This window comes from Meles meles, chromosome 9 (genome assembly GCF_922984935.1).
Source record: "Meles meles chromosome 9, mMelMel3.1 paternal haplotype, whole genome shotgun sequence".
NCBI classification, from domain to species: domain Eukaryota; kingdom Metazoa; phylum Chordata; class Mammalia; order Carnivora; family Mustelidae; genus Meles; species Meles meles.
The window spans coordinates 45,140,943-45,164,203 of record NC_060074.1 but is presented as its reverse complement, the minus strand read 5'-3'; the positions used below and the strand labels follow the sequence as shown (position 1 = coordinate 45,164,203).

Genomic DNA, 23,261 nt, shown 5'->3' with positions numbered 1-23,261 from the left:
GACCAGTGTCATTCTTTTGCATGTAGCTGTCCAGTTTCCCCAACACCATTTGTTGAAGAGACTGTCTTTTTCCCATTGCATATTCTTTCCTGCTTTGTTGAAGATTAGTTGACCATATAGTTGTGGGTTTATTTCTGGTTTCTATTCTGTTCCATTGATCTATGTGTGTATTTTTGTGCCAGTACCATACTGTTTTGATTACTTCAACTTTGTAGTGTATCTTGAAATCTGGGATTGTGTTACCTCCGGTTTTGTTCTTCTTTTTCAAGATTCTTTTGGCTATTTGGGGGTCTTTTGTTGTTCCATACAAATTTTAGGATTGTCTGTTCTAATTCTGTGAAAAATGCTATTGGTATTTTGATAGAGATTGCATTAAATCTGTAGATTGCTTTGGGCAGTACAGACATTTTAACAAATTTGTTTTCCCAATTCATGAGCATGGACTGCCTTTCCATTTGTGTCATTTCAATTTCTTTCATCAACTTTAGTTTTCAGAGTACAGCTCTTTTACCTTTTTGGTCAGGTTTATTCCTAAGTATCTTACCATTTTTGGTGCAATTGTAAATGAGACTGTTTTCTTCATTTCTCCTCCTGCTGCTTCATTATTAGTGTATAGAAATGCTATGGGATTCTGTATTTTGTATTCCACGACTTTACTGAATTTGTTTGTCAGTTCTAGTAGTTTTTTGGTGGAGTTGTTAGTGTTCTCTATATAGACTCTATATTTGTTGACTGCAAATAGTGATAAATTTTACTTCTTCTTTACCAACTTAGATGACTTTTCTTTCTTTTTTTTTTTTTTCATCTGATTGCTGTGGCTAGGACTTTTAGTACTGTTTATTTCTTGCATACCTACTACTGGTTTTTGATTTGTGGTTACAATTAGGTTTAAATATAACATCTTATGCATAATAGCAGTTTGTAGTAAGTTGATGGTTGAATTCACTCTTAAATCACTAAATTTTTCCTCCTCTCCCCCATACATTTTAGGTATGTGGCATCATACTTTACATCCTTTTATTTTATGAATCCTTTGACTGGTTTTTATATATATACTTAATTTACTGCTTTTGTGCTTCCTACTTTTCTTATTCGTATTTATGGTTTTTCTTTCTACAAAGAGAGTCTCCTCCCCTTTAAAATTTCTTATAGGGCTGGTTAGGTGCTAGTGAATTCTTTTAACTTTTGTTTGTCTGTGAAACCCTATCTTTCTATTCTGAATGATAGGCTTGCTGGATAGAGTATGTTTGGCTGCAGGTTTTTTCTTTCAGCACTTTGAAGGTATCATGCTCTCTTCTGGCCTGCAAAATTTCTGCAGAAAAATCAGTTCACAGCCTGATTGGGTTTCCCTGGTATGTAACTGTTTCATCTTGCTGCTTTTACAATTACCTCTTTACCACTACTTTTTTGCTTTTAATTACTATGTATCTTGGTGTGAACCTACTTGGGTTGATTTGCTGGGAGCGGTCTGTCTCCTGGATCTGGATTTCTATTTCTTTTCCCAGATTCGGTTAGTTGTTAGCGATTATTTCTTCAAATACATCTTCTGTCCCCTTTTCTCTCTCTTGTTCTTCTGGGATTCCCTACAATGCCAATGTTATTACTCCTGATGGTGTTGCTGAGTTCCCTTAATCTATGTTCACTTTTTATTATTCTTTTTTCTCACTTATGTTCAGTTTGATTGCTTTCCATTACTCTGACCTCCAGGTCACTGATCCATTCTTCTACTTCCCCTAGTCTGCTATTTATTCCCTCTAGTGTATTTTTAAGTTACTGAGTTTTTCATCTTTTCTTGGTTCTTTTTAATGTTTTCTCTTTATTGGAGGTTTCACTGAGGTCCTCTACTTTCTTCTCAAGTCTAGTGACTACCTAATGACCATTACTTTAAATTCTCTATCAGGCATATTATTTATCTCCATTTGTTTTAGCTAACTTGCTGTGATTGTGTCCCGTTCTTTCCTTTGGGACAGATTCTTCTGTCTCCTGATTTTGTCTAACTCTGTTTCTTCATTTCTCTGTGTTAGCAAAGTCAGCTATGTCTCCTGCTCTTGAAATTAGTGGCCTTATGAAGGAGAGGTCCTATAGTGCCCTCCTATGCGATGTTCCCTATTCATTAGAACCTAGAGCTTCAGGGGTGTCTCCTATGTGCACCCTACTATTGTAGCATTTGCCTTCAATCCCAACTGTCTGCAATGGCTGTCTTTGCCTGTTGTAGACAGGGTTTGGTCCCTGTGTTGCTAATGCATGGGTCTGCAGGAAAACATGGCGGTGGGACATGCAGTGCCAGAAAGGTCTGCACCAGTCCCCTGCAGGAAGGGAACTGCTGCTGCTGCCCAGGAAAACTACCCAGGCCAGGATGGAGGATGTAGGTCCACAGAAGAGTGTGAGGGTGGGGTACACTGTAAGCAAGCTAGGTGGAGAGTGTTGTACTATACTGGTTCCCACAAGTGTCCATGTATATAAGCTGGGGGATGGAGGAGGGAAATGGCTCCCACCAGCTCCTTTGCTCTTGGAGAAGTCTCCCAAAAGACACCACCCCTCCAGCACACACTCTGAGATTAGTAAATAAATCTCCTTCCCATACATCCAAGGAGTTGGTCAAACTGCTGTTTCTATGCTGTATCTCCGGGGGGTTGTTAGCTGTACTAGCTCTGTAAGGGCGGGGCCTCAGTTTCCTCTTGGGTCTCCCAGCTCTTCCAGAGCCAATCCTGTTGATTTTTACAGTTCTAGGTGTTAAGCCCCACTGATTGTAAGAACTCATGAAGTGAGGTCCCTCTAGTTTTTAAAGCCAATGTTATGGAGATCCATCTTCCCAGGGCAGGTTCTTCACACCTGGGGTGCCTGGATGGGGTCTGCTCCTCTCCCCTCGCTGAACCCATGATGTCCCTCCCCCCCATGCACAGTTCCATGGGTCCATCTGGCTTCCAACCATGTCTCCACCTTTCCTACCCTCTTTGACATGGCCTTCTCTATGTTTAGCTGTGGAGAATTTGTTCTGCCAGTCTTCAGGTCACTTTGGGGGATATCTACACTGATGGGGATGTTATCTAGGTGGATCCATGGGACGAGGTGATCCTAGGATCTTCCTCGTCCACTATCTTTATGAGAGCACCTTAATGGGCCAAAGTACTTAACCTTCACTCACTTGACACTGAGCAAACATTCATTAATCACCTACTAGGTTCTAGGCACTGCTCCAAGTTCTTATAATCTCATCACCTCAGATGAATAAATGAAGGTGACTGAATCAAGATTTTGGTTCAAAATGATATAAGATAAATGTATCCACTCTCCCCTCAAGGTCCAAAATGAGAGAACAAATATTTTCTAAATTAGGGGTATCCTCCTGTGGGCAAGGAATTTTGAGGAATTCCCACAATACAGAGAGATGATAGCATTAGATTATTAAGAATAGGAAAAAAACACTCAGAACAGTAATGGGCGAAAACCATGACTGGGATCTAGTGATCATCCAAGTGCAGGGTGCACAGCGTGGAGTGTGGCAGGCAGGGGCTGGGTGTCATGACCTAGCACCCCTACCAGCTACCTCGCAGGTGGGCACCAGAAGCACTGGCAGTAATTGAGAAAGAGCACTTGTGCCCAAGAGAGGACTGGCAGGCCAGGGCGGGCTCCAGGTATAGGGCAGAGGCCAGCAAGAGAAAGGTGGAGCTCACGTACCCACTACAAGACTCCAAGGAGAGCAAAAGAAGGGCCCCTCTGGCCAGGATTACTCATCTTGGGGATGCCTGGGTGGCTCAGTAGAGTAAGTGTCTGCCTTCGGCTCAGGTCATGATCCCAGGGTCCTGGGATTGAGCCCCAGGTCGGGCTCCCTTAACAGTGGGGAGTCTTCTTCTCCCTCTCCTTCTGCCCCTCCTCCTGCTCATGCTCTCTCTTAGAAATAAAAAAATACTTTTTTAAAAAAAGAATTACTCATCTTCTTATTAAGCACATGAAAGGATGCTCAACATCACTAGCCATCAGGGTAATGCAAATCAAAACCAAGAAATACCACTGCACATCTTCCAGGATAGTGGCAATAAAAGATAATGACAATCACAAATGTTGTCGAGGATATGGAGAAATAGGAATCCTCGTGTCCTGCTGGAAAAAACAGCAAAGGGTGCAGCTACCTGGGAATACAAAAGTCAGCTCAAAAGGTTAAACACAGAGTTAACCTGTGACCCAGCTGTGCCTCTCCTGGGTATAAGTCCAAGAGAAATGAAAACATACATCCACACAAGAACTTGTACACAAAGTTTCATAACGGCATTAGTCATCATGCCAAATGATCGTCAAAGGTTCATCCACTGATGAATGGGTACATAATGTATTATTTATAGAGACTGGAATTCACATAAAATGGAGTATTATAAATCCATAAAAAGAAATTAAGTACTCGTACATGCTCCATCATGAATGAACCTTGAAAACATGCTAATTGAAAGAAATCAGTCAAAAAGACCACATATTCTCTGATTCCATTCTCACGAAAGTCCTATGAAATCGGGCAATCTTTAGAGATGGACATGGATTAGTGGTTGCCTGGGGGTGAGGCAAATGGAGAATTACAGTGTGTGGGCATGAAGTTTTGGAGGGTCATGAAATGTTCTGTAACTGATTATGATGATGGTTCCACAAGTGGGTGAATTCACTAAGAACCATCGAGTGAGAGAGGGAGAAGCAGAAACCCCAGTGAGCAGGGAGCCCCATGCGGGACTCAATCCCAGGACCCTGGGATCATGACCTGAGCTGAAGGCAACTGCTCAACCAACTGGGCCACCCAGGAGCCACAAAATCTATGTAATTTAAGCAGGAGGTTAAATGCAACGGCAACTAAGAACGACTTGTTGCTCTTCCCTGTAAGTACGGAAAAGTAAGAAAGGGGGATAAAAAGGCAACAGGGATTGAAAGGAACAGGAGCCAAAATAAGAATGTCAGACTCAATCTCTTTTTTTTTTTTAGTTAACGTAGTACACCTAGATAAGACCAGAAAAAGAAAAACTCCTGTAGTAGTCGAACAGGAAAACCCACAGAAAGTCTTCACAGTCAAATGGAGTACTATGGTGCTTTAATCTGGATGATATAAGTACTTTCCCTCGATTCACTTTTATGTTTCCAGGCAGATCAGGCAGGCTGAGGGGAAAGTGCTCTTAGTTTTCAAAAGTCCGTGGTCTGTGCCCAGCTTCCTCGCATGGGAAAAGTGAAAGGTCAGAGCCACTGCCCTTGCCCACCAAGCTCAGCCGACCCCACAGGCTGCCTGTGGGCTGTCTGCCCCCAGGCCCACTGGCAAGAACCCCCTCCTGTGCAGAGTTGAAGTCGTCCAGCAAGAGCACATTTATTCTGGTGTTCGCTCCCTGATGCTGATGTCTATCTGACCCTTGTTCGTCCTACCCGAGGAAGTGGAAGCCACGACTTAATCCTTAAAATCCAAGTGAAAAGCACCGTTTAGCATTTATAGGCTTATTTCACGTGTATATATTCATTATACACAAGAATCTGAAGTATCATTCAGTTGCTAGATCCAGACTAGACTAGAGCTCCACGGTGATGACCCATTTCTTCCCTAGGGGACACTCTGGCAGCATTCCCGGCTCCCGTGTCTGGACAGACTGTGTAACCCTTGCACCTGCTGACCTCCAGGGAGGCTGTGAGTGGAGGGTAAATGATTCACCGGGTCCCGGAATCAGTGTGCAGCGGTAGGCAGAGCTGGTCACTCACCGGCCACTCGTTCTTTGAGCAGGTGCTCCAGGGGCAGGCGGATGGAGTCGTGTTCCACGGTGCAGGTGATAAGATGGGGCACGGCCCCGTCCAGCGGGCTGCACACCTCGGCCGGGCTCCCCGCGGAGGGGCGGGTTTGGTGGAAATGTTTCACCATGGAATGGATTACTAAGTTGTTGGACTGCAGAGAGCAGAAAGAGCATTTACGAGACCTGGGCTAAGGGGAGGGCCACGGTGACAATTTCTAGGCCTTCATTTTCCTCGTGGCTAATGTTTAAAAAATGGAAAAATGGTCTCAAAGACATTCAACTTCCGAATGGCCAATGACAAAACCTTCCAAAAAGGTCAGAATTCATTTCCAGTCAATTAATGCCTGTCTTATTAAGCAATGTTATGAATTTTTCAATTTTATAAATTGAAAAAGCAGGTACCCACTGCTGATGGGAGTTTAATCTAGCATATGAAGGGCCATTTGATCTATCTGTCAAATAAGCCCTCTGACCCAGCATATCTGTGTCTTGAACTTGATCCTATGACTACACTTGCACAGAAGCAAAATGAGGTACAGAAAGGTCCTTATTAGGTATAGCACTGTTTGTAATAACTCAACCTTGGAAAGCCCTTCAGTGTCCACCAATAAAGGGATTTATAAGTGCCCAACGGACATCAAGGAATAAACATCAAGGAAAAGTTTTATGTGTAGAGACCCAAAGATCTCAAATAGAAATACACTTCCTAAATAATAATACAAAAAAAGGTAGCAGACATTATATACAGTATTCTACCCAAATTGTATATAAAGGGGGAAATATACACGCATTTTCTCATATATGCAAAAATATCCTGGAAAGGGTACACAGGGAAGGAGATTAGAATATATAAATCTACATAGTTGTTTGCTTTTAACGCAGAGACTCTCTGGAAGACACTAAGAAGCTAAGAGGTTTCCTATAGCCAGAGTGGATAACATAAGGGTGCAGGGTAGGAGAAGACTTTAAAAAAAACAAAACGAAACAAAAACTTTTCTCTTATTTTAAATCATAACATATATACAGGAAAGTGTATAAAATATAAACCTAAGTTTAACAGAGAAATGAGGCAGCAAAGACTGAATGACTGTTACCTGATCAAGACAGTGGACACTGCCCCACACAGAAGCACCCGGTGCAGGGGGTCCCCTCAGTCACTATCCCCTCTCCACCCCCACGGAGCTGTCTCCTACACTGATATGTATGGTAATCATTCCCCTGCTTTTCTGGATACTCTGACTTCCTTCGCAAACACCTGTAAACAGTACTGTTTATTTTGTCTTTTTGACCTTGGCATGAGTAGAACTGAAAGAACTTTTTCTCGGTAAAGATCCAATTCCTTGGAGCATTTGGGGGTCCCCCACAATGAGGGGGACAGAGCCTACACTGGGCTGAAGCGCCCATGTGCTGCTATTCTGCACATAGAGGACTTAAGACAGTGTCCAGCTGGGTGGGGGGCACCAAGGCATCCCCCGCTGTGGCTCACTGATGGGCAACATGTGGGATCAGGTAACAGGGACCCACAACTCAGATGGGTTCCTCCACTCAGTGGCAGCTTCCGGAGAGGTCCCGGGGCACATCCTTGTGGAAAACACTACTGCCCCATACAGCCATTCTATCCAGAAGACATGTTCCCTGGGGGCTCCCACGGCTGGAGAGTCCCCACAACCCCATCTGAGGCCACCATGAATGGCAGTGTAAAAGGTGACCCAATGACTGTGAATACAATGGAGATGCCCAAGATCCTCCCATGTGCCACATGTGTCCGTTGGTCGCTGCTGAAACCTGGAAACAGATGCCCTGCCCCGGGCCACAACGGGAGTGCAGGGGCCTTGGTTGGAACCAGTAGGTCCCATCTGAAAATGAACCGTGTGCTCGCAGACCACGAATGTCCTTGGCACCAGATGAGAACAGGATGGCCCCAATGGGCAGCTGGGACCAAGGTAGCTCCTTGTGGGCCACCAAAAGCCTGGCCCCAGGGGTGGGCATGGGGCCCAGGGGTGTGGTGGCAGCTTCCTGACCCATCACTCAAGATCCCTGTGCACTGCTGCAGGTGGCCATGTGACAACATATCAACATTGGGCCATGCTAATTTTGAGGGACACTTGGACTGCTCTGTTTCGGACTGTCATGAATGGTCTTCACCTGGCCCTGGTGCAGATGAGCCTCACTTGTCTAGCTTCCCCCCTGGGGGCAGGACTGCTGGCCCCCAGTGCAGACTCTCGTCCTCAGCTTGACCAGATAGCACCAACCCCTTTCCCCAAACGGCATTCCAGCCTGTGCTCTGCCATCTGCGAGTGCTTCCGGCTCTATGTCCTCTGTCCACACTTACTACCACTGCAATGCTTAATTTCTATCATTCTGCTGAGCGTGCAGAGGTGTCTCAATGTTTTTTACTCTGATGACGACACCAAGTATTTTCACCTATAGAAGCTGTTTGGGCTTCTGCTTGGTGAAGCGCATACTTGAGTTTCTTGCCCATATTTCCATGGGGTTACCTGCCTTTATATCCTAGATGCTAGTCTTTTGTCAGTTAAATGTTGTGTCTTCGGCCACTGTCTCGCTTGTCTTTTTGTTTTCTTCATCGTACTCTTTGATGAAGTAAAGTCTGTTTTGTGGCAGTGGTGGTGGCACAATTTATCAGCCTTCTCCTTTGTGGTTAATGTTTTCTGTATTGTGTAGAAGAAATTCATTGTTCTTAATCATCATAAAGATATAAGCTTATCACCTGAAAGCTTTCTAAATTTTATTCTTCATAAGTAGGTATTTATTATGACCAAAGTTATGATTATTATTTTGTTATGAAGCAGAAATCCAATTTCCTTTTTCTTTTTGAATACAGTTGTCCCAGCACTATTTACTGGAGAAAATTCATTCTTCCTGCTCTCCTACGCTGCCTCAGTCATATATGGTGATCATAAAATCTAGCGTCTGAGCGAGAAAAAGTTAAGAATAAGAGGGCACTATTCAATTATGTCAGGACAACAGGTGCATCCTGGGACTGTCCTGAGCAAACCAGGATGTGTGGCTACCCAGTCATATGACAAATGCTGACATTTGCACGGTGCTGTTTCTGGTCTACTGTCTGTCCCTGCCTGAAGACCACCTGCCTTAATTAGTAGAGCTTTACAGACGGCTGGATGTCTGGTGGATCAAGTCATTTCACTGTGTTCTTAATCTTCCAGAAGTCTTGACAGTTCTTGGCCATATAAATTAGCTTGTGAGATTCCACCAAAAAAGCCTCAGGATTTAGACTGAGGTTGCACACCAGATCTACAGATCTACTGAGGTGGTTAGAACACTGGGTCTCTGGAACCTGGAGCACGCGGAGTTGCTCCATTTATTCAGAACTTCTTTGAAGGTGGTGTGCACTAATATTCCTATTACTTTCCTGGTGTGGCCGAGTCGATGAAAACGGTCTTACAAATTCTTTTTTGTTATATTTGTTTCTTAAGTATTTGTTATTTTTCGTGCTCTTATAAAAACCGGAAACCGCTACAGAAACGCAGAGATGGTTGGCAACTGAGAGGATCACACGAACGCGCCAGCCAGGTTTGACTTGAAATGGAACACATTTTTCTCCTCTTCATTCTTGAAACCACCCACCCCCTTCTCTTGCTTTTCTGCAGAATCCTTTGTTCTAGGAACTTGGCATCGATACTCAGTAATGAGACTCGGATGGCCAGCGCCGATGCTGGTCATGAGACCACTCTGGAGACATGAGGAACCCGGCTAGCAGGATGCACCAGACTCCTGTCGAGGCTGCCCGGGCCCTGTATTTTCCTACGAAAGCCCTCAGCCTTTTCCCCAGAGCGGGTCTGCCATTCTGAAGGCATTAGCCTGCTACAGTGTCATTTGCCTGGTAAGGTAATAAACTATTGTTCCTCTTTATCCCCAAACTCCGTCTTTGTGTCGCATTTTGGCTCCAGAGCAGAGATCGATTTTTGACAACACACCTGCTTGTCGCTGGTATAAAAAACATGATTGAGTTTTGAATCTAATAACTGCTAAATTTTCTTATTAACTCTAATAATCTGGCTGCAGATTCTCTGGGGTTTTCCATGTGGACAGTCACATCACGCGTGGGTGACAGTCATGCCCTCCTTCCCAGAAAGGGAGACAGAATTACTGTTTGAGCAGAAGCCTGTATTTCTATCAGTCTAAAAGTACATCTGCAATGGGTCATAAACCTCAAACTTCTTTTTAGAAAATTTTATTTATTTGACAGAGAGATACAGCAAGAGAGGGAACACAAGCAGAGAAGTGGGAGTGGGAAAGGGAGAAGCAGGCTTCCCACTGAGCAGGGGGGCCTGACGTGGGGCTCGATCCCAGGATCCTGGGATCATGACCTGAGCCAAAGGCAGATGTTTAACAACTGAGCCCCCCACCCAGGCGCCCCTCAAACTCTTCATAAGGCAAACAATTTAGTAGGGATTTAAAGGGATAATTTCAGGGCAAAATGAAGGGGAAACTATTGAAATAAACTCTCTGTTGAAGTTAATTTACACATTATGTTACAAATATCCTACCAGCCACCTGGAATTTACTTTTAGGATAAATACTGGCTAATTATATGAAGCTAATTTGCAAAAGAGAAAGACCAACAGCAAGCATACCTCTTCTTTTAAAAAATAATACCAAATAGGAACCATGTATATATACCTTACATATAACTGACAGTTAAAAGACTGTGAGCCTGTTGAGAAACTTTACCTCGGTGCCCCCGGAAGTGAAGACTATGTCCTGAGGTTTCCCACCTATCATCTTCGCGACGCTCTCCCGAGCTGTGTCAATAATGTCCTTGGCCTTCCTACCTTGAGAAACCAGAATGAGAACTCATTAGCGTCCCTTTACCAAGCCCAGTAAACACATGTTTAAAAGAACAACCAGACATGGGGCGCCTGGCTGGCTCGGTTAGTGGAGTGTGTGACTCTTGATCTCGGGGTGGTGACTTCTAGCCTCACACTGGGTAGATGACTTAAAAATAAAATCTTAAAAAAAAAAAAGAATCAGACACGCAGGAACAACTCTACGTGGGCAATTCTAAGATGACCCATGTCCCGTTAATGTGAACATAATAGGCCACAACCTAGGAATAAGCTGGAGAAGGGGCAGCAGCAAGATAGGAGCAACTCGGTGACACCTGCTGAGACTTAGTAAGAAGTGGAAACAGATACAGGGGGACGCGCGGGAACCCTAAAATCCCCAAAGACATGGGCTTCCTCTTACCGGATGCTACAGGAGAGGGGAAGCTGTGGCCATCTGCCTTGCTCCCCATTCATCAAGACAGGAGGGTGAAGGGATGAAATAATTTGCTTAAGATCATGCTGCAAAACAACAAAAATAAGCAAAAAGAATGCTCGTGACTCCTCAACACAAGGCGCAGTGCTGCATCTCAGCGCAGGCCCCCGAGGGCGCCGTCCCACGGAAGCCCCGCAGCCCAGCTGTGAGCTAGTTCCACCATCTGGCATGGATGAAGGGACCAAACTGTATGCGGCAGAGAAAGGAAGGTGCCAGGACGGGATCTGTGGCAATAACTCCATTCTTTCCTGGTTGATAGATCAACAGTCTTCGAAGTGTGCTACTATTCAACCCTACTTGTAAGAAAAGAAAGGCACCAAGTTGCACACTTTCTCTCTGCGGTTCCGTGCATGTGAATCACACCCCACTAAAGCTGTTGGAGGGGAAGGACATACAGGGTGTGGACCAACGAGTCCGGGGAACATAAGCTACTGGAACACACAGAATCACGTCCACTGGGGACAGGTCAGAGAACTGCCAGAAAGGACCCTGTGGTCACTCTTTTCATTTACTTACAATTTACATTTTCACTAAGATCTAAGGCCACTGGAAATAAAAGTGCATACTCAAGGAGATTAGAACATAAATGCTAATGAGATGCTGTCATTGGACTAACGTTCCATCTCTGGGTCGGGACAGTGGCCTTGTTCTTAGGTGTTTAGGAGTAAAACTTCCTGTTTGCAACTTACTTTCAAATGATTCAAAGAAATGATAAATCCCAGTAAAGGAAATAAGGGCAGGTGTTCACTATACTATGATTTCAACTTTTCTGCAGAGATTACATTCCAAAATAAAACTTTGGTCCTAGGAGTTAAAAAAATAAACCAGCCATGGGATGTTTGCTAGCAATGGCTCTCTCCCCCACCCCAAAGTACTAATTCAGTCTTTATCTTTTTAGCAAGTAATATCCTCATTTGAGGAAATTAGGATATGGCCTGAATGTCAGAGCAGGACCTTCCTGTCATGTTCTCAGGTTTGCCAATGGCGCTGTCATGGGAGAAAGTCCCTTCTCTTACACATACACAGGTGCTTCCTTGTGATGGGGAAGTATGCCCCTGCCGACAACTCATTCTCCAGGGTTCATGAAAAAGCAGTAAATTAGAAAAACAGAGATCAAGGTGATATGGCAACACCGTCGGATCTAGGTAGGAGACACATGGGTGTCGATTTTCTTACTCTTAAATTTCCGGAATGTTTGAAGTTGTTAGTGTTACTAAATGTAAAGGGTGGTTGGTAAATGTAACTGACATAAGACTCTGAAATCTGCCTTTCAGGATGTAAGAGGGAGAGTAAGGGGCATGTGTGGCTCCCATGATCCATTAAACCAACCCTCCTTCACTTGGCTGTTCTCACACCAGAGCCCCTCTACTACCTCCCAGCAACGGCCCGTTTCTCCTTTCCCATCTCCACCCTATTCCGTTCCCTCTTGAACTCACTGGCAATCAGGTATTCTGGTCCCTGGCTTCCCAAACCCACTCTGACCAAGGTCCCCGTGTGCCAAATCCAGGTCCGCGCCTCCTCCCCCGCCAGCAGCTCTCCCCCAGGACTGCTCCCTCCTCCTCTATGCATCCCTTGCCGGGCAGGGCTCCAGATCCAGATGGCGGATGGCCCCTGCCCTGGCCAGGTCCTCGAATCCTCTCCCCCTCAGCAACTCAAGACTGAGTAACCAGCTCGGTGCTACAGACTCTACTCATTCTACCTGGAACCCAGTAGATTATACACATCTATCTCCGGTAGACATCTGAAACTACACTTGCTCCAAGTTGAATACATGATTTCTCCCCCAGACTTGTTCCTCTTACCCTTTCCTATCTCAGTAAATGGCGACTCAGTCCTTCCAGGGGCCCGGGGCCAAAAGCTTTGGCTCTTGCCTTTCTCATACCCTGTTATCCAGCCCCACAGTAAATCCTGTAAGGCTCTGTCATCAAAAATACCCAGAAGCTTGCCCCACCTCTGCACTGCCCGGCCACCTGCTGAGTCAAGGCCACCGCTGAAATATTCTAGCAGGCTCCCAACTCCACTGACCCCATCGTGGTCCATTCTCCAGGCAGTGGCCCAAGGAATGCCCTGAAAACACAATACACGTTGTACCCTGTGCCTTATCCCTCATCAGAACAGTGCCTGGCATTCAGGAAATGCTCAGCCAATATCTGTTGAATCAGCTGTTCTCAAAATGTCATCTGGGGAGCCCTTGGGGCGGGAGCAAGGCACTTTCAGGGGTCCATCAAGTCAAATCTAGTTTCATAATAACATGAAAACATCATTTGTCTTTTTATTCTCATTTCCTTGAAAGTATAGAGTGAAGCCTTCCAGAGGCTCCCTGATTTGAGTATCACAACAGATTGGATACAGAAGCCTTCAACCTGCTTGGGTCCTTGTGCTTAAACTACTGTTACATGGAGGTTTCTGCATCTCACAGCAAAACAATATATTTTCCAGATTTGCTCATACACAATTTTTCTTGAGGGGTGGGTACAAGAACCAAAGAAACCATACTGCGAATCAGGTTTCATAATATGGCTTTCCCCCTTGACCCAGATGCTGCTACACTGTGTGTCTAGGTCGTTGCTGTAGTCCGCAGCATGGCTCTGACAGGGCCCGGAACTCCACTCCCAGCTTCAGCCTACTCAATGTGGTCAGTCCTTGACTCACGGACCTTGGTGTTATTTCCAGATTTTTACTCTTACAAGCAAGGCTGTAAACATCTTTTTCATCTGGGCAAGGAGGATGGGGCAGTGTATTTAAAACGAAAGGTTATGCTATCAACAGGCTCCATGTTCAAATTTGGACTTCTCTGAAAACTAATCCACAAAAATTTCTACCTAAGGTTTGTATTTACAGAAAATCTATTCAAAAGCAAGTGATCACAGGTGGTGTACAATTTCTCTAAGACTGCCTCTGCCCACCTCCCCCATATCTCCGGATCTGTGAGCGCCTTCTAGGATTACCTGCTGGGTAAGGACTGCTGGGATTTCCCCAGGCTTCCCTCATGGCCTCGGTCATGGCCTGGATGACTTCTGGCTCAAGGGGGGTGGTTGCATTATAGTCCATATAAACTTTCCTGCTGGAAAGAAAACACAGATGTGCCTGTTAAGACAAGGAGATAGAGTATGGGAGCACAGCTGCACTCTGTCAGCTCAAGAGAGCAAACGCCGTCAAGGTCAAGATACTTCTCTGCAGAAACACCACACAGCCTTCCACAAACTGCACTTGGACATCTCCAAATCTTCATGAATTATGGAAAAAATATGCGTAATTTCCAATAATCTAGTATTTGCTAGTTTCCTTTATATAATCGCTAGACCATCCACTTAGTTTTTTTTTTTTTAAGATTTTATTTATTTATTTGACAGAGAGAGGGAGATCACAAGTAGGCAGAGAGGCAGGCAGAGAGAGAATGGGAAGCAGACTCCCTGCTGAGCAGAGAGCCTGATGCAGAGCTCAATCCCAGGACCCAGAGATCATGACCTGAGCCAAAGGCAGAGGCTTAACCCACTGAGCCACCCAGGCACCCCTCCATTTAGATTTTCAAAAGTTCTTTCCACCCCTTGGTAGGATCGATGGCCCCTGAACTTCAAAGTCTACCCAAGGGTTCTGAAGGACAGATCGGCTCCTTGCCTCCAGATGGAAGGAGGGGAAAACATGAGCAGCCAGGGAGCTGCACCTTCCTGAGGGCTTCCTAACTTTATCAGTAGTTTTTCTTTATTTCTCTGTAATCTCTGGGCTGGCAGAAGCCTCAGGTGATCTAGGCACCCATTCCTGCCCACACTCTCCTCTGCTCCCTGACCCTGGGCAGGCCTACTTCTCCCCTCCCACTTTCAGTTTCCAGTGCCTAGCATGACCACGCCCCCACCCCACTTTCCTTCTTAGGTCTTTGTTGCATCTTGACTTTCTTGTGAAGCTCCCTGTAGCTCTAAATAAAATCACAGTCCCCAGTCCCCTTCCTCCTTTCTCTGTCTCTCCATGGTACTCCTCAGTGTGTGACACACGAGACTCTGGCCCTGTTTACCACTGCTGGCCTTAGCAGAAAGTCATACATCAGCTCCAGAAAGCTTACAGGCTTTGTTTCCCTCACTGCTCTGTCACTTACACTGAGGACAAGGGCTGGCACACAGCAGGGGTGGGATTTACAAGAGAACAAAGTGTCACAGAAAAGCACAGCTCCTGGAGGATTTTTACCAATATCAAAAACCTTCAGAAACTTTCATATATATATACAGTAGGAAATCCTGCCTAGTACTATTAATTTACCTGATTTTAAAATCAGTAACAATGTTTAAACAGATCCACGTGAAATTTCAAAGACAATTACCAACCATGGCTGTTAAGTTTTGTTTTTTTTTTCCCTAACCACAGAGTGTTTTAAGTATTTTATTTATTCATTTGACAGGGAGAGAGCAGAAACACAAGCAGGCGAAGCAGCAGGCAGAGGGAGAGGCAGATGCAGGCTCCCCACTGGGCAGGGAGCCCAATGCGGGGCTCAATTCCAGGACCCTGGGATCATCAGCTGAGCCTAAGGCAGATGCCTCACTGACTGAGCCACCCAGAGCCCCCAAACCACAGAGTGTTTTTATGCAACACCTTGTTCATAGCTGTCCAAAGTCACCTGATAGGTTTAAGGCTTTGGGAAGTTATACTGGCCACGGCTGGCCACTCTGGCTGGCATTGGGAATCTCCTGGTCCCGCTGTGACTTAAAACTGCATGTGCCCTTAATCTTGCTTTCACTTCCTATAGCACCCCACATTTCCTCAAGCTACTGGGGTCTGCTCAGTGACTGCAGCTTGTCAATCTGCTGGCAGATTGAAACATTTATGGCTTGAATTTCAGATTAACGTTTTATAGATAACTCTGCTCCATGATTTGCTTCCTCCTTAAAATGCTCTCAGTATTGCATGGAAAAAAACTCTACTATGCTCAAAACCAAAATATCATAAAGAGGTATGGTGAATTTTCTCTCCACTCCAGTCTCCTTCAGGGGCTTTTGCCCAGCTCTTTTTGCTCAGGCTCAACCAAAGTTGACTGCCTCATGAAAGAAATGTCCAGGTTTCGGCCTGGACCCGAATTTTAAAGACACACTCACTGCTCACGTTCAGGCAGAGGGGATTGCCAAAACAGAGTAAGCAACGTCTCAGCAACCAGCAAATGCACAGCTGCAGCGGGCTGAAGACACAGTGTGCACCGGAAGGCCTCCCTGCCTACCTTTCCCCTGTCCCCCCGGCTCAGGCCGGAGCCTGGGGGCATCCGCCTCCGTCCCCCCTTTCCCCACACCAGTGCACCAGCCAGAACTGCGGCTTGTGTCCCAGTACCCCCACTGCTCTGGCCAGCACGCCGGGCCACACCACCGCCCTCCTAGATTTTACAAAGATTCCCGGCGTGCCCCTGCTTCCTCACCTGTCCCGCACCCACCCGCCCTTAGAACGCACCCCGAAGTCCGTCCCGAGTTCCGGGGCTCTGCTTCCTGACCGCAGCCCCGCCAAGCCCGGCCGCCCACGTCCGCAGGCTGGGTTCGAGCCCCGGGGCCTGCACAGCGACTGTTCCCCTGCCCCGGCCGCGCTTCCCCGGACGCCACCTCGGTGGGACCCCTGCCCCGGCCGCGCCCCGGCTCCCACCCGCCGACCCGCACCGCATTCCCGCGCGGGACGCTCAGGCCTGCGGTGACCGCCAGCTGGCGACCTCTCCGGGCGGGACCGGGACCCCTCCCCCGGACAGACCACCGGGCCCCACCGGGCCCCCGCCCCCCGCCTCCCCGAGCCGGGCACCCCCACCCCTCGCCCCGCGGCGCCTGGAGGGCTTCCTAGAGGAGGGCGCCGGCCGCCTCCCCCTCACGGAGCACACCTGTCTGGAGGGCTCTTCTCTCCGCGGCCGCGGGGATGACTCGCTGCCCGCTCCCGCGCGTCCCTGCCGGGCGCCGCCGCCGCCTCCATCCCGACCAGCCTGCGCCCAGCGCCCTGCCGACCCACCGACCGCTCGGGTCTCGTCTGGGTGCGCCTCCCCGAGGCCCGGCAGGGGGGCGGGACCGCGAGGTCGGGGGCGGGACCGCGAGGTCCGGGTCGCGTCTGGATTGGGCTGCACTGTGCACTCTGGCCAATGCCGGGGTACGGCCCCGGCGGATGGCGATTGGCTGCGCGCGATCAGGTGACGGGGGCGCGTCACTGGGGACGAATCACGGAGGCCGGGAGGCGGGCTGCGGCGCGGAGCGCGGACTCTCCCCGGAGTCCGAACTGTCCTCGGGGCCCAGGCCCGGAGGGCGCACGCCCGGGTCGGCCCTACCGCGGCTTGCTTGCGGCGCCGGGAGGCCGGGTCTGCAGATTTCGGGGCGTGGGCGACGCGCAGTCGGCGGAAGGGGCGCGGGAGCTGAGGAAGGGGTGTCGGGGCCTGGGGCGGGCCGAGGGGCGGGAGGGGGCTCCGTGACCCGGGGGGCGGGCACGTGGGATACTGCTGCACGCAGCCGACAGCCGGGAAGTCAGCAGTGCACGGGCCGGCCCTAACGGAGCCCTGAGCACGTGCACCGTAGTGCGCACGTTCACCCTTCCCTGATTTACTCCCGGGAACATTGAGTGCGTGCTGTTAGGAGGACATCGAGGGGCACAAAAGTTCAGCGTCTTGCCCGAGTTCACACGGTAGTGAAGGAGCTGGAATTTGAGTTCAGGACTGCTTTGCCAAGAAGTTGAGTTTTATTCGGCTTTTCGAAGACTTTCTCAGTTACATCTCCTGTTGGGGTCCAGAAGTTGTGTCTTCCAGCTCTGCAAGTCTCTACATTTCTGGGCTCCTTATTTCCTTTCATTCTTGCTTGCAAACTGAGCTCATGTCAAATGTAGCCATAGCAAAGGACACACTTTTTTTTTTTTTTTTTTTTTTTTTAAGATTTATTTGCGAGAGAGCAGGAGGAGGGGCAGAGGGAGAGAATCTCAAGCAGACCTGGTGCTGCGTGCAGAGTCCAAGGTGGGACTCCATCCCACAGCCCTGCGATCAGGACCTGAACCAAAACCAAGAGTCCACACTTAACCCACCAGGCCACCCAGTGCCCCAAGGACACACCAAAATTTAAGAAGCAAAGAGGTACACGGAGCTCAAGGACAATCCAAAAGAGGAGGGAAGGAAAGGGAATTAGGAAAGAATGTCTAAGAACAGACGAGACTGTACAGTGCAGCCGAGAGGACATGTGGCAAGTGTCTACCTTATACGAGGATTAGGAGGCACTGATGGATTTAGTTCAAGAAATTTTAGTATGGCAGGAGGGAAGGGCAGAAGAGTGTGCAGTGAGTTGAGGGATGAACGGAACATGAAAGAATGAAGAATATGCTCAGCCCTTTCCCAAAGGCTGAGAAGGGAAGGAGCCAAAAAGGGGGGTACAAGATTAAGGGAAATATTTGAGGGCCTGAATGTGTTTATATGCTGAAGGGAGGTAGCTTACAAGGACACTGGAGATAAGAGCCAAAGCCCTGGAAGCATTGAGAAGGCATGAGATTAAGAGCAAAAGTGGGGGGCGCCTGGGTGGCTCAGTGGGTTGAGCCTCTGCCTTTGGCTCAGGTCGTGATCCAGGAGTCCTGGGATTGAGCCCCGCATTGGGCTCTCTGCTCAGCGGGGAACCTGCTTCCCCCTCTCTCTCTGCCTGCCTCTCTGCCTACTTGTGATCTCTGTCTGTCAAATAAATAAAATCTTAAAAAAAAAAAAAAGAGCAAAAGTGGGTGGGGAAATTTGAAAGGTAGGAGGCAGGTTTCATTCTCTGAATCTACAGGGGATGGGAGCTGGAGGGCCCCTGGGACAGCCGACAAGGTGATTCATCTCAAGCCCTTCTTGGACCAATTGGGCAGTAGTTAGAGGGTCTCTGTTTCAGGGTGGAGATAGTAGTAGTGGAGTCAGAGAGACAGATAGTGCCCACATGGCTGGTGAGACACCTGGAAAGAACAGGGCACCTGCAAACAGGACCAGCTGCGAAGGCAACTGTCCTCCTCACTCTGACTAAAAGCAGCATCTGGTGCAACAGGCAGCAGCCACCACCACTATCCCAGGTGGACTGGTCAAACAGCTGTAACAGAGGACCGGAAGGATGTCTTAATTATGGAGATAAGTACTCAATAAAGACCAAACATTTGAGGAATCCTATCTCCCTGAAAACAAGATAGTGAGTACAACCAACAGAAATCAGGCCTGAGGGCAAAGGCAGCAGCACCAGCAGAGTAAATCTTTAATAGAGGAAACTCCATAAGGAGGTAAATGGCTGGTTTTGTTAAGGTAGTTAGTAAAAAAACAAATTAAAAAAACATGTTGGACAAAAAACGATAATCAAGTTTTATAAACTCAGTAGAGTAGCTAGGGGCTGGGGGAAGGGAAGAAGGAATAGAACACAGAGGATTTTTAGGCTGTGAAACTATTTTGAATGATAGAGGCATACGTTGTTTCATTGTTCTTTGATTTATTGTGCTACTCAGATAATGGGTTTTTATCAAATCAAAGGTTTAAGGTTTCCGTGGAGGACGTCACTGCAGAGGGGCTGCAAACAGCAGGAAAACTGGAATTCAAAGTGGAGCCTGCAGATGGGACCGGATCACGGCAATCCTGTGATTGAACCTGAGGGAGGAGGCGTCGCTTCCTGGGGCCGAGCAAAGAAAGGGATTTCCCGAGACGGAATCTAGTCCTGGTGACGATGCTGTGAAGACCGTTGAAGAGACACCAGATGGGGTTTAGGATATCATGCCCACTCAGGTGCTAAAGTGGCAGCAGGAAGTTCTCCTGTGGGTGAAATGCCATCAAACAGCATCACGTGCGACAGAAAAATTGAGAAAGGAAGTCAATCGATGGGCAAATCATTGTCTTACTTTAGGAATCTGACACATCAGACACCCCAGCCGTCAGCAGCCACCACCCTGATCTGTCAGCAGCCATGGACATCGAGGCGCGAGCCTCCTCCAATGAAAGGAGAGCTCAGTTAATGGGTAGCATTTTTTAGCACTAAGACATTTTTAAATTAAGGTATGTATGGTTTTTTAAGACTTAATTCTGTTGCACACCTGATAGACTACAGTACTGTGTAATTGTAACTTTTATATACAGTGGGAAACCAAAAACTTCATTTGAATCACTTTATTGTGATATTTGCTCTCTTGTGGCATTCTGGAACAAAACCAGCAGTATCTCGGAGGTATGCCTGTACTATCATAATGGATACATTTTAGTATGTTTGTGAAAACAGTTCACACTAAGTGTGAACCTCTTGAGAAAAGTAGGACTTAAGGTAATAATGATGTGTCAGTAAAGTTTCATCAACTGTAGCAAATGTTACATTTGTGGAATGTCTAAAGTGGGAGGGGTTGTGCATGTAGGGGGTCAGGTTACATGAGAATTGTACTTTCCACTCAGTTTTGCTGTGAACTAAAAACACTCTAAAAAATAGTCTATTTTGGGAGTGCCTGGGTGGCTCAGTGGGTTAAGCCTCTGCCTTTGGCTCAGGTCATGATCTTAGGGTCCTGGGATTGAGCCCCGCATTAGGCTCTCTGCTCAGTGGGGAGTTTGCTTTTCCCTCTCTCTCTGCCTGCCTCTCTGCTTACTTGTGATTTCTCTGTCAAAAAAATAAAATCTTTTAAAAAATAATCTATTTTTAAAGGTTATTTATTTATTAGAGAGAGAGAGAGCACAAGTGGGGGGCAGGGGCATAGGGAGACGCTGAGCAGGGAGCCCCATGTGGGACTCAATCCCAGGACTCTGGGATCAAGACCTGAATTGAAGGCAGATGTTCAACTGATTGAGCTACGCAGGCACCCCAATAAAATCTATTTAAGAAAAAGAAAAACAACTATATATGGGATGAATAGAATAGGCACAAGGAGAAATTTAGTAAGCTGAATGCCTGAGCATAAGAATTCTTTTAGATTATTCCTCAAAAACACAAAGGGATAAAAAATTTGAAAGAAAAGAAAAATCTATCCAGTACAGTGATTTTCAACACAGAGTGACTTTTTCCTCCAGGGTACATTCGACAATGCCTAGAAATAATTTAGTTGTCGTAACTGGGGATACGTGCTTCTGGCATCTAGTGAGTAGAAGCCACTAACAACCTATGATGCACGGATTGCCCCCAAATGACAGATTATCTGGCCCACAGTGTCACAGCAGTGTCACAGCACTGAGGATGACACCCTGGTGTGGTTCTACATTGCCATTCTGTATTGTATTCCATCTGAGGACGTCGTTCAGAATTTCTTCTAGTGCTAGACTGCTGGTGCAACTTTCAGTCTTTGCATGCATGAGGACAGTCTTTATTTTGCCTCCATCTTTCATACTTTCCCTAAAGAATTTTAGCTTGACTATTTTTCTTTTTTTTTTTAAGATTTTATTTATTTGAGAGAGAAAGCACTTGATACACAAGCAGAGGGAGGGGGCCGAGAGAGAGAGAGAGAAGCAGACTCCCCGCTGAGCAAGGAAGGAGCCCAATGAGGGACTCAATCCCGGGACCCAGGGATCATGACCTGAGCCAGAGGCAGACCCTTAACCAAGTGGCTCACCTGGGCACCTCTGGAGTTTTTTTAGTTTTAGTAAAGGTGTTTCTCCACTGTTTTCTCACTTGCATTGTTTCCAATGAGAAATCGGCTGTTAACCTTTCTCTTTGTGCCTCTGTGCATCATGTGTCTTTATTTCTGGCCCGATTTTCAAAGTTCTGCTCTGTCTGACTTAAGCAATTTAGGGTGTGATTTGGTATGAAGAGTGGGTTCCATCTGTGTCCCAGACATTTCATCTTTCATGTTAGGAGATTGTAAGTTCTGTGCAAATTTTTCATTTTATTTTTTTAAAAGATTTTATTTATTTATTTGACAGAGAGAGAGATTACAAGTAGGCAGAGAGGCAGGCAGAGAGAGAGGAGGAAGCAGGCTCCCTGCGGAGCAGAGAGCCCGATGCAGGGCTTGATCCCAGGACCCCGAGACCATGACCTGAGCCGAAGGCAGCGGCTTAATCCACTGAGCCACCCAGGCACCCCAAATTTTTCATTTTAGCGGGCAGAGGTTTGGTGGCCAGAGGTTTTTGGAGCCAGGGGCTCAGTGTGGAATTCCTTTGGCAGGTGCTGTCTGGCTTCCCTGGTGCCTCTGGGCAGGGGATGGGAGTCTCAGGCTTACTGAGATAGAGGCTTCTGGGCTGGGCTGCTTGTGGCAAGTTCTGGATTTTTATTTTTTTGTATTTTTATTTTCTAAAGATTTATTTATTTGAGAGAGCTTGCACACATGTGAGCAGGGGAAGGGGCAGAGGGAAAGAGAGAGAATCTTAAGCAGACTCCATGCTAAGTGCAGATCCTGACACAGGGTCCTGTCCCACGACCCTGTGATTGTGACCTGAGCTGAAATCAAGATTTGGATGCCTGGGGCGCCTGGGTGGCTCAGTGAGTTAAATCCTCTGCCTTCGGCTCAGGTCATGATCCCAGGGTCCTGGGATCGAGCCCTGTATCGGGCTCTCTGCTCAGCGGAGAGCCTGCTTCCTCCTCTCTCTCTGCCTGCCTCTTTGCCTACTTGAGATCTCTGTCTGTCAAATAAATAAATAAAATCTTTAAAAAAAAAAAAAAAGAGTTGGATGCCTAACCAACCGAGCTACCCAGGTGATCCAGGATCTGGACTTTAAAAATTCCTGTTTGACTTTGTTCTGGGACACAGTTCACTTGAAATAACTTGATCCTTTTAAAGCTTGCTTTCCAGACACTTGGGTGGGACTAATGCAGCCGTGAGAGTCTATTTTCTCATTACCAAGCTCATCCCTCTCCAGCACACTGCAGATCACAAATCCATTGTGGCTCATGGGAACGTGGACTATTCCTGGCCTTCTATGAACTCAGGGGTCATTTTCTCTTCTCCCGTTGGGTGGTGCTCTTCCCCACCCTCAGACAGTTTCCTCAGGGACACATGCTGCTCAGTCTCCAAGGGATGCTCTGGGAGGACCCCACTGCAGGTATCCAGAGCTGGCTCTCTGTGTGGCCCTCTCTGCTGGGAACTCTAGCTCCTCTGGCCTTTCTACATCATTAGTTCCATCTCAAGGTCAGTGCCTGCTGGGTTCCACCTGGGCCTCCCCTTCCCTGGGCCGAGCCGGGTGGGTCTCACTCCACGTCTCACTCAGGGATCACAGTCCTGCTTTGCCTGTGTCTTGACGTCAGAAAACTGTAGTTCTGTCTCGTTTTTTTGCTTTTTGAAATAGGAGGGTTCCCCAGCCCTGTTACCCCATCTTAGGCTAGTACA

General features: G+C 47.2%; 1 protein-coding gene across 4 annotated transcripts in view; it reads right to left on the bottom strand.

Annotated features, from left to right (window-relative positions):
* The window catches only part of SCLY (selenocysteine lyase), a 35,786-nt gene extending 18,717 nt beyond the window's left edge, over positions 1-17,069 (bottom strand). Inside the window, exons 1-4 of one of the 4 annotated variants that reach the window (XM_046019472.1) lie at positions 16,885-17,069; positions 13,997-14,112; positions 10,461-10,561; positions 5,719-5,899 (exon numbers count right to left, since the gene is read on the bottom strand). In XM_046019472.1, coding sequence (XP_045875428.1) covers positions 5,719-5,899; positions 10,461-10,561; positions 13,997-14,112; positions 16,885-16,973 — 487 coding nt within the window. In that variant the 5' untranslated portion in view covers positions 16,974-17,069. Of the gene's footprint in view, positions 1-5,718; positions 5,900-10,460; positions 10,562-10,976; positions 11,075-13,996; positions 14,116-16,884 lie in introns of those variants that run through there. The other 3 variants (XM_046019471.1, XM_046019470.1, XM_046019473.1) reach the window with 3 other exon arrangements.
* Between the last annotated feature and the right edge of the window lie 6,192 nt (positions 17,070-23,261).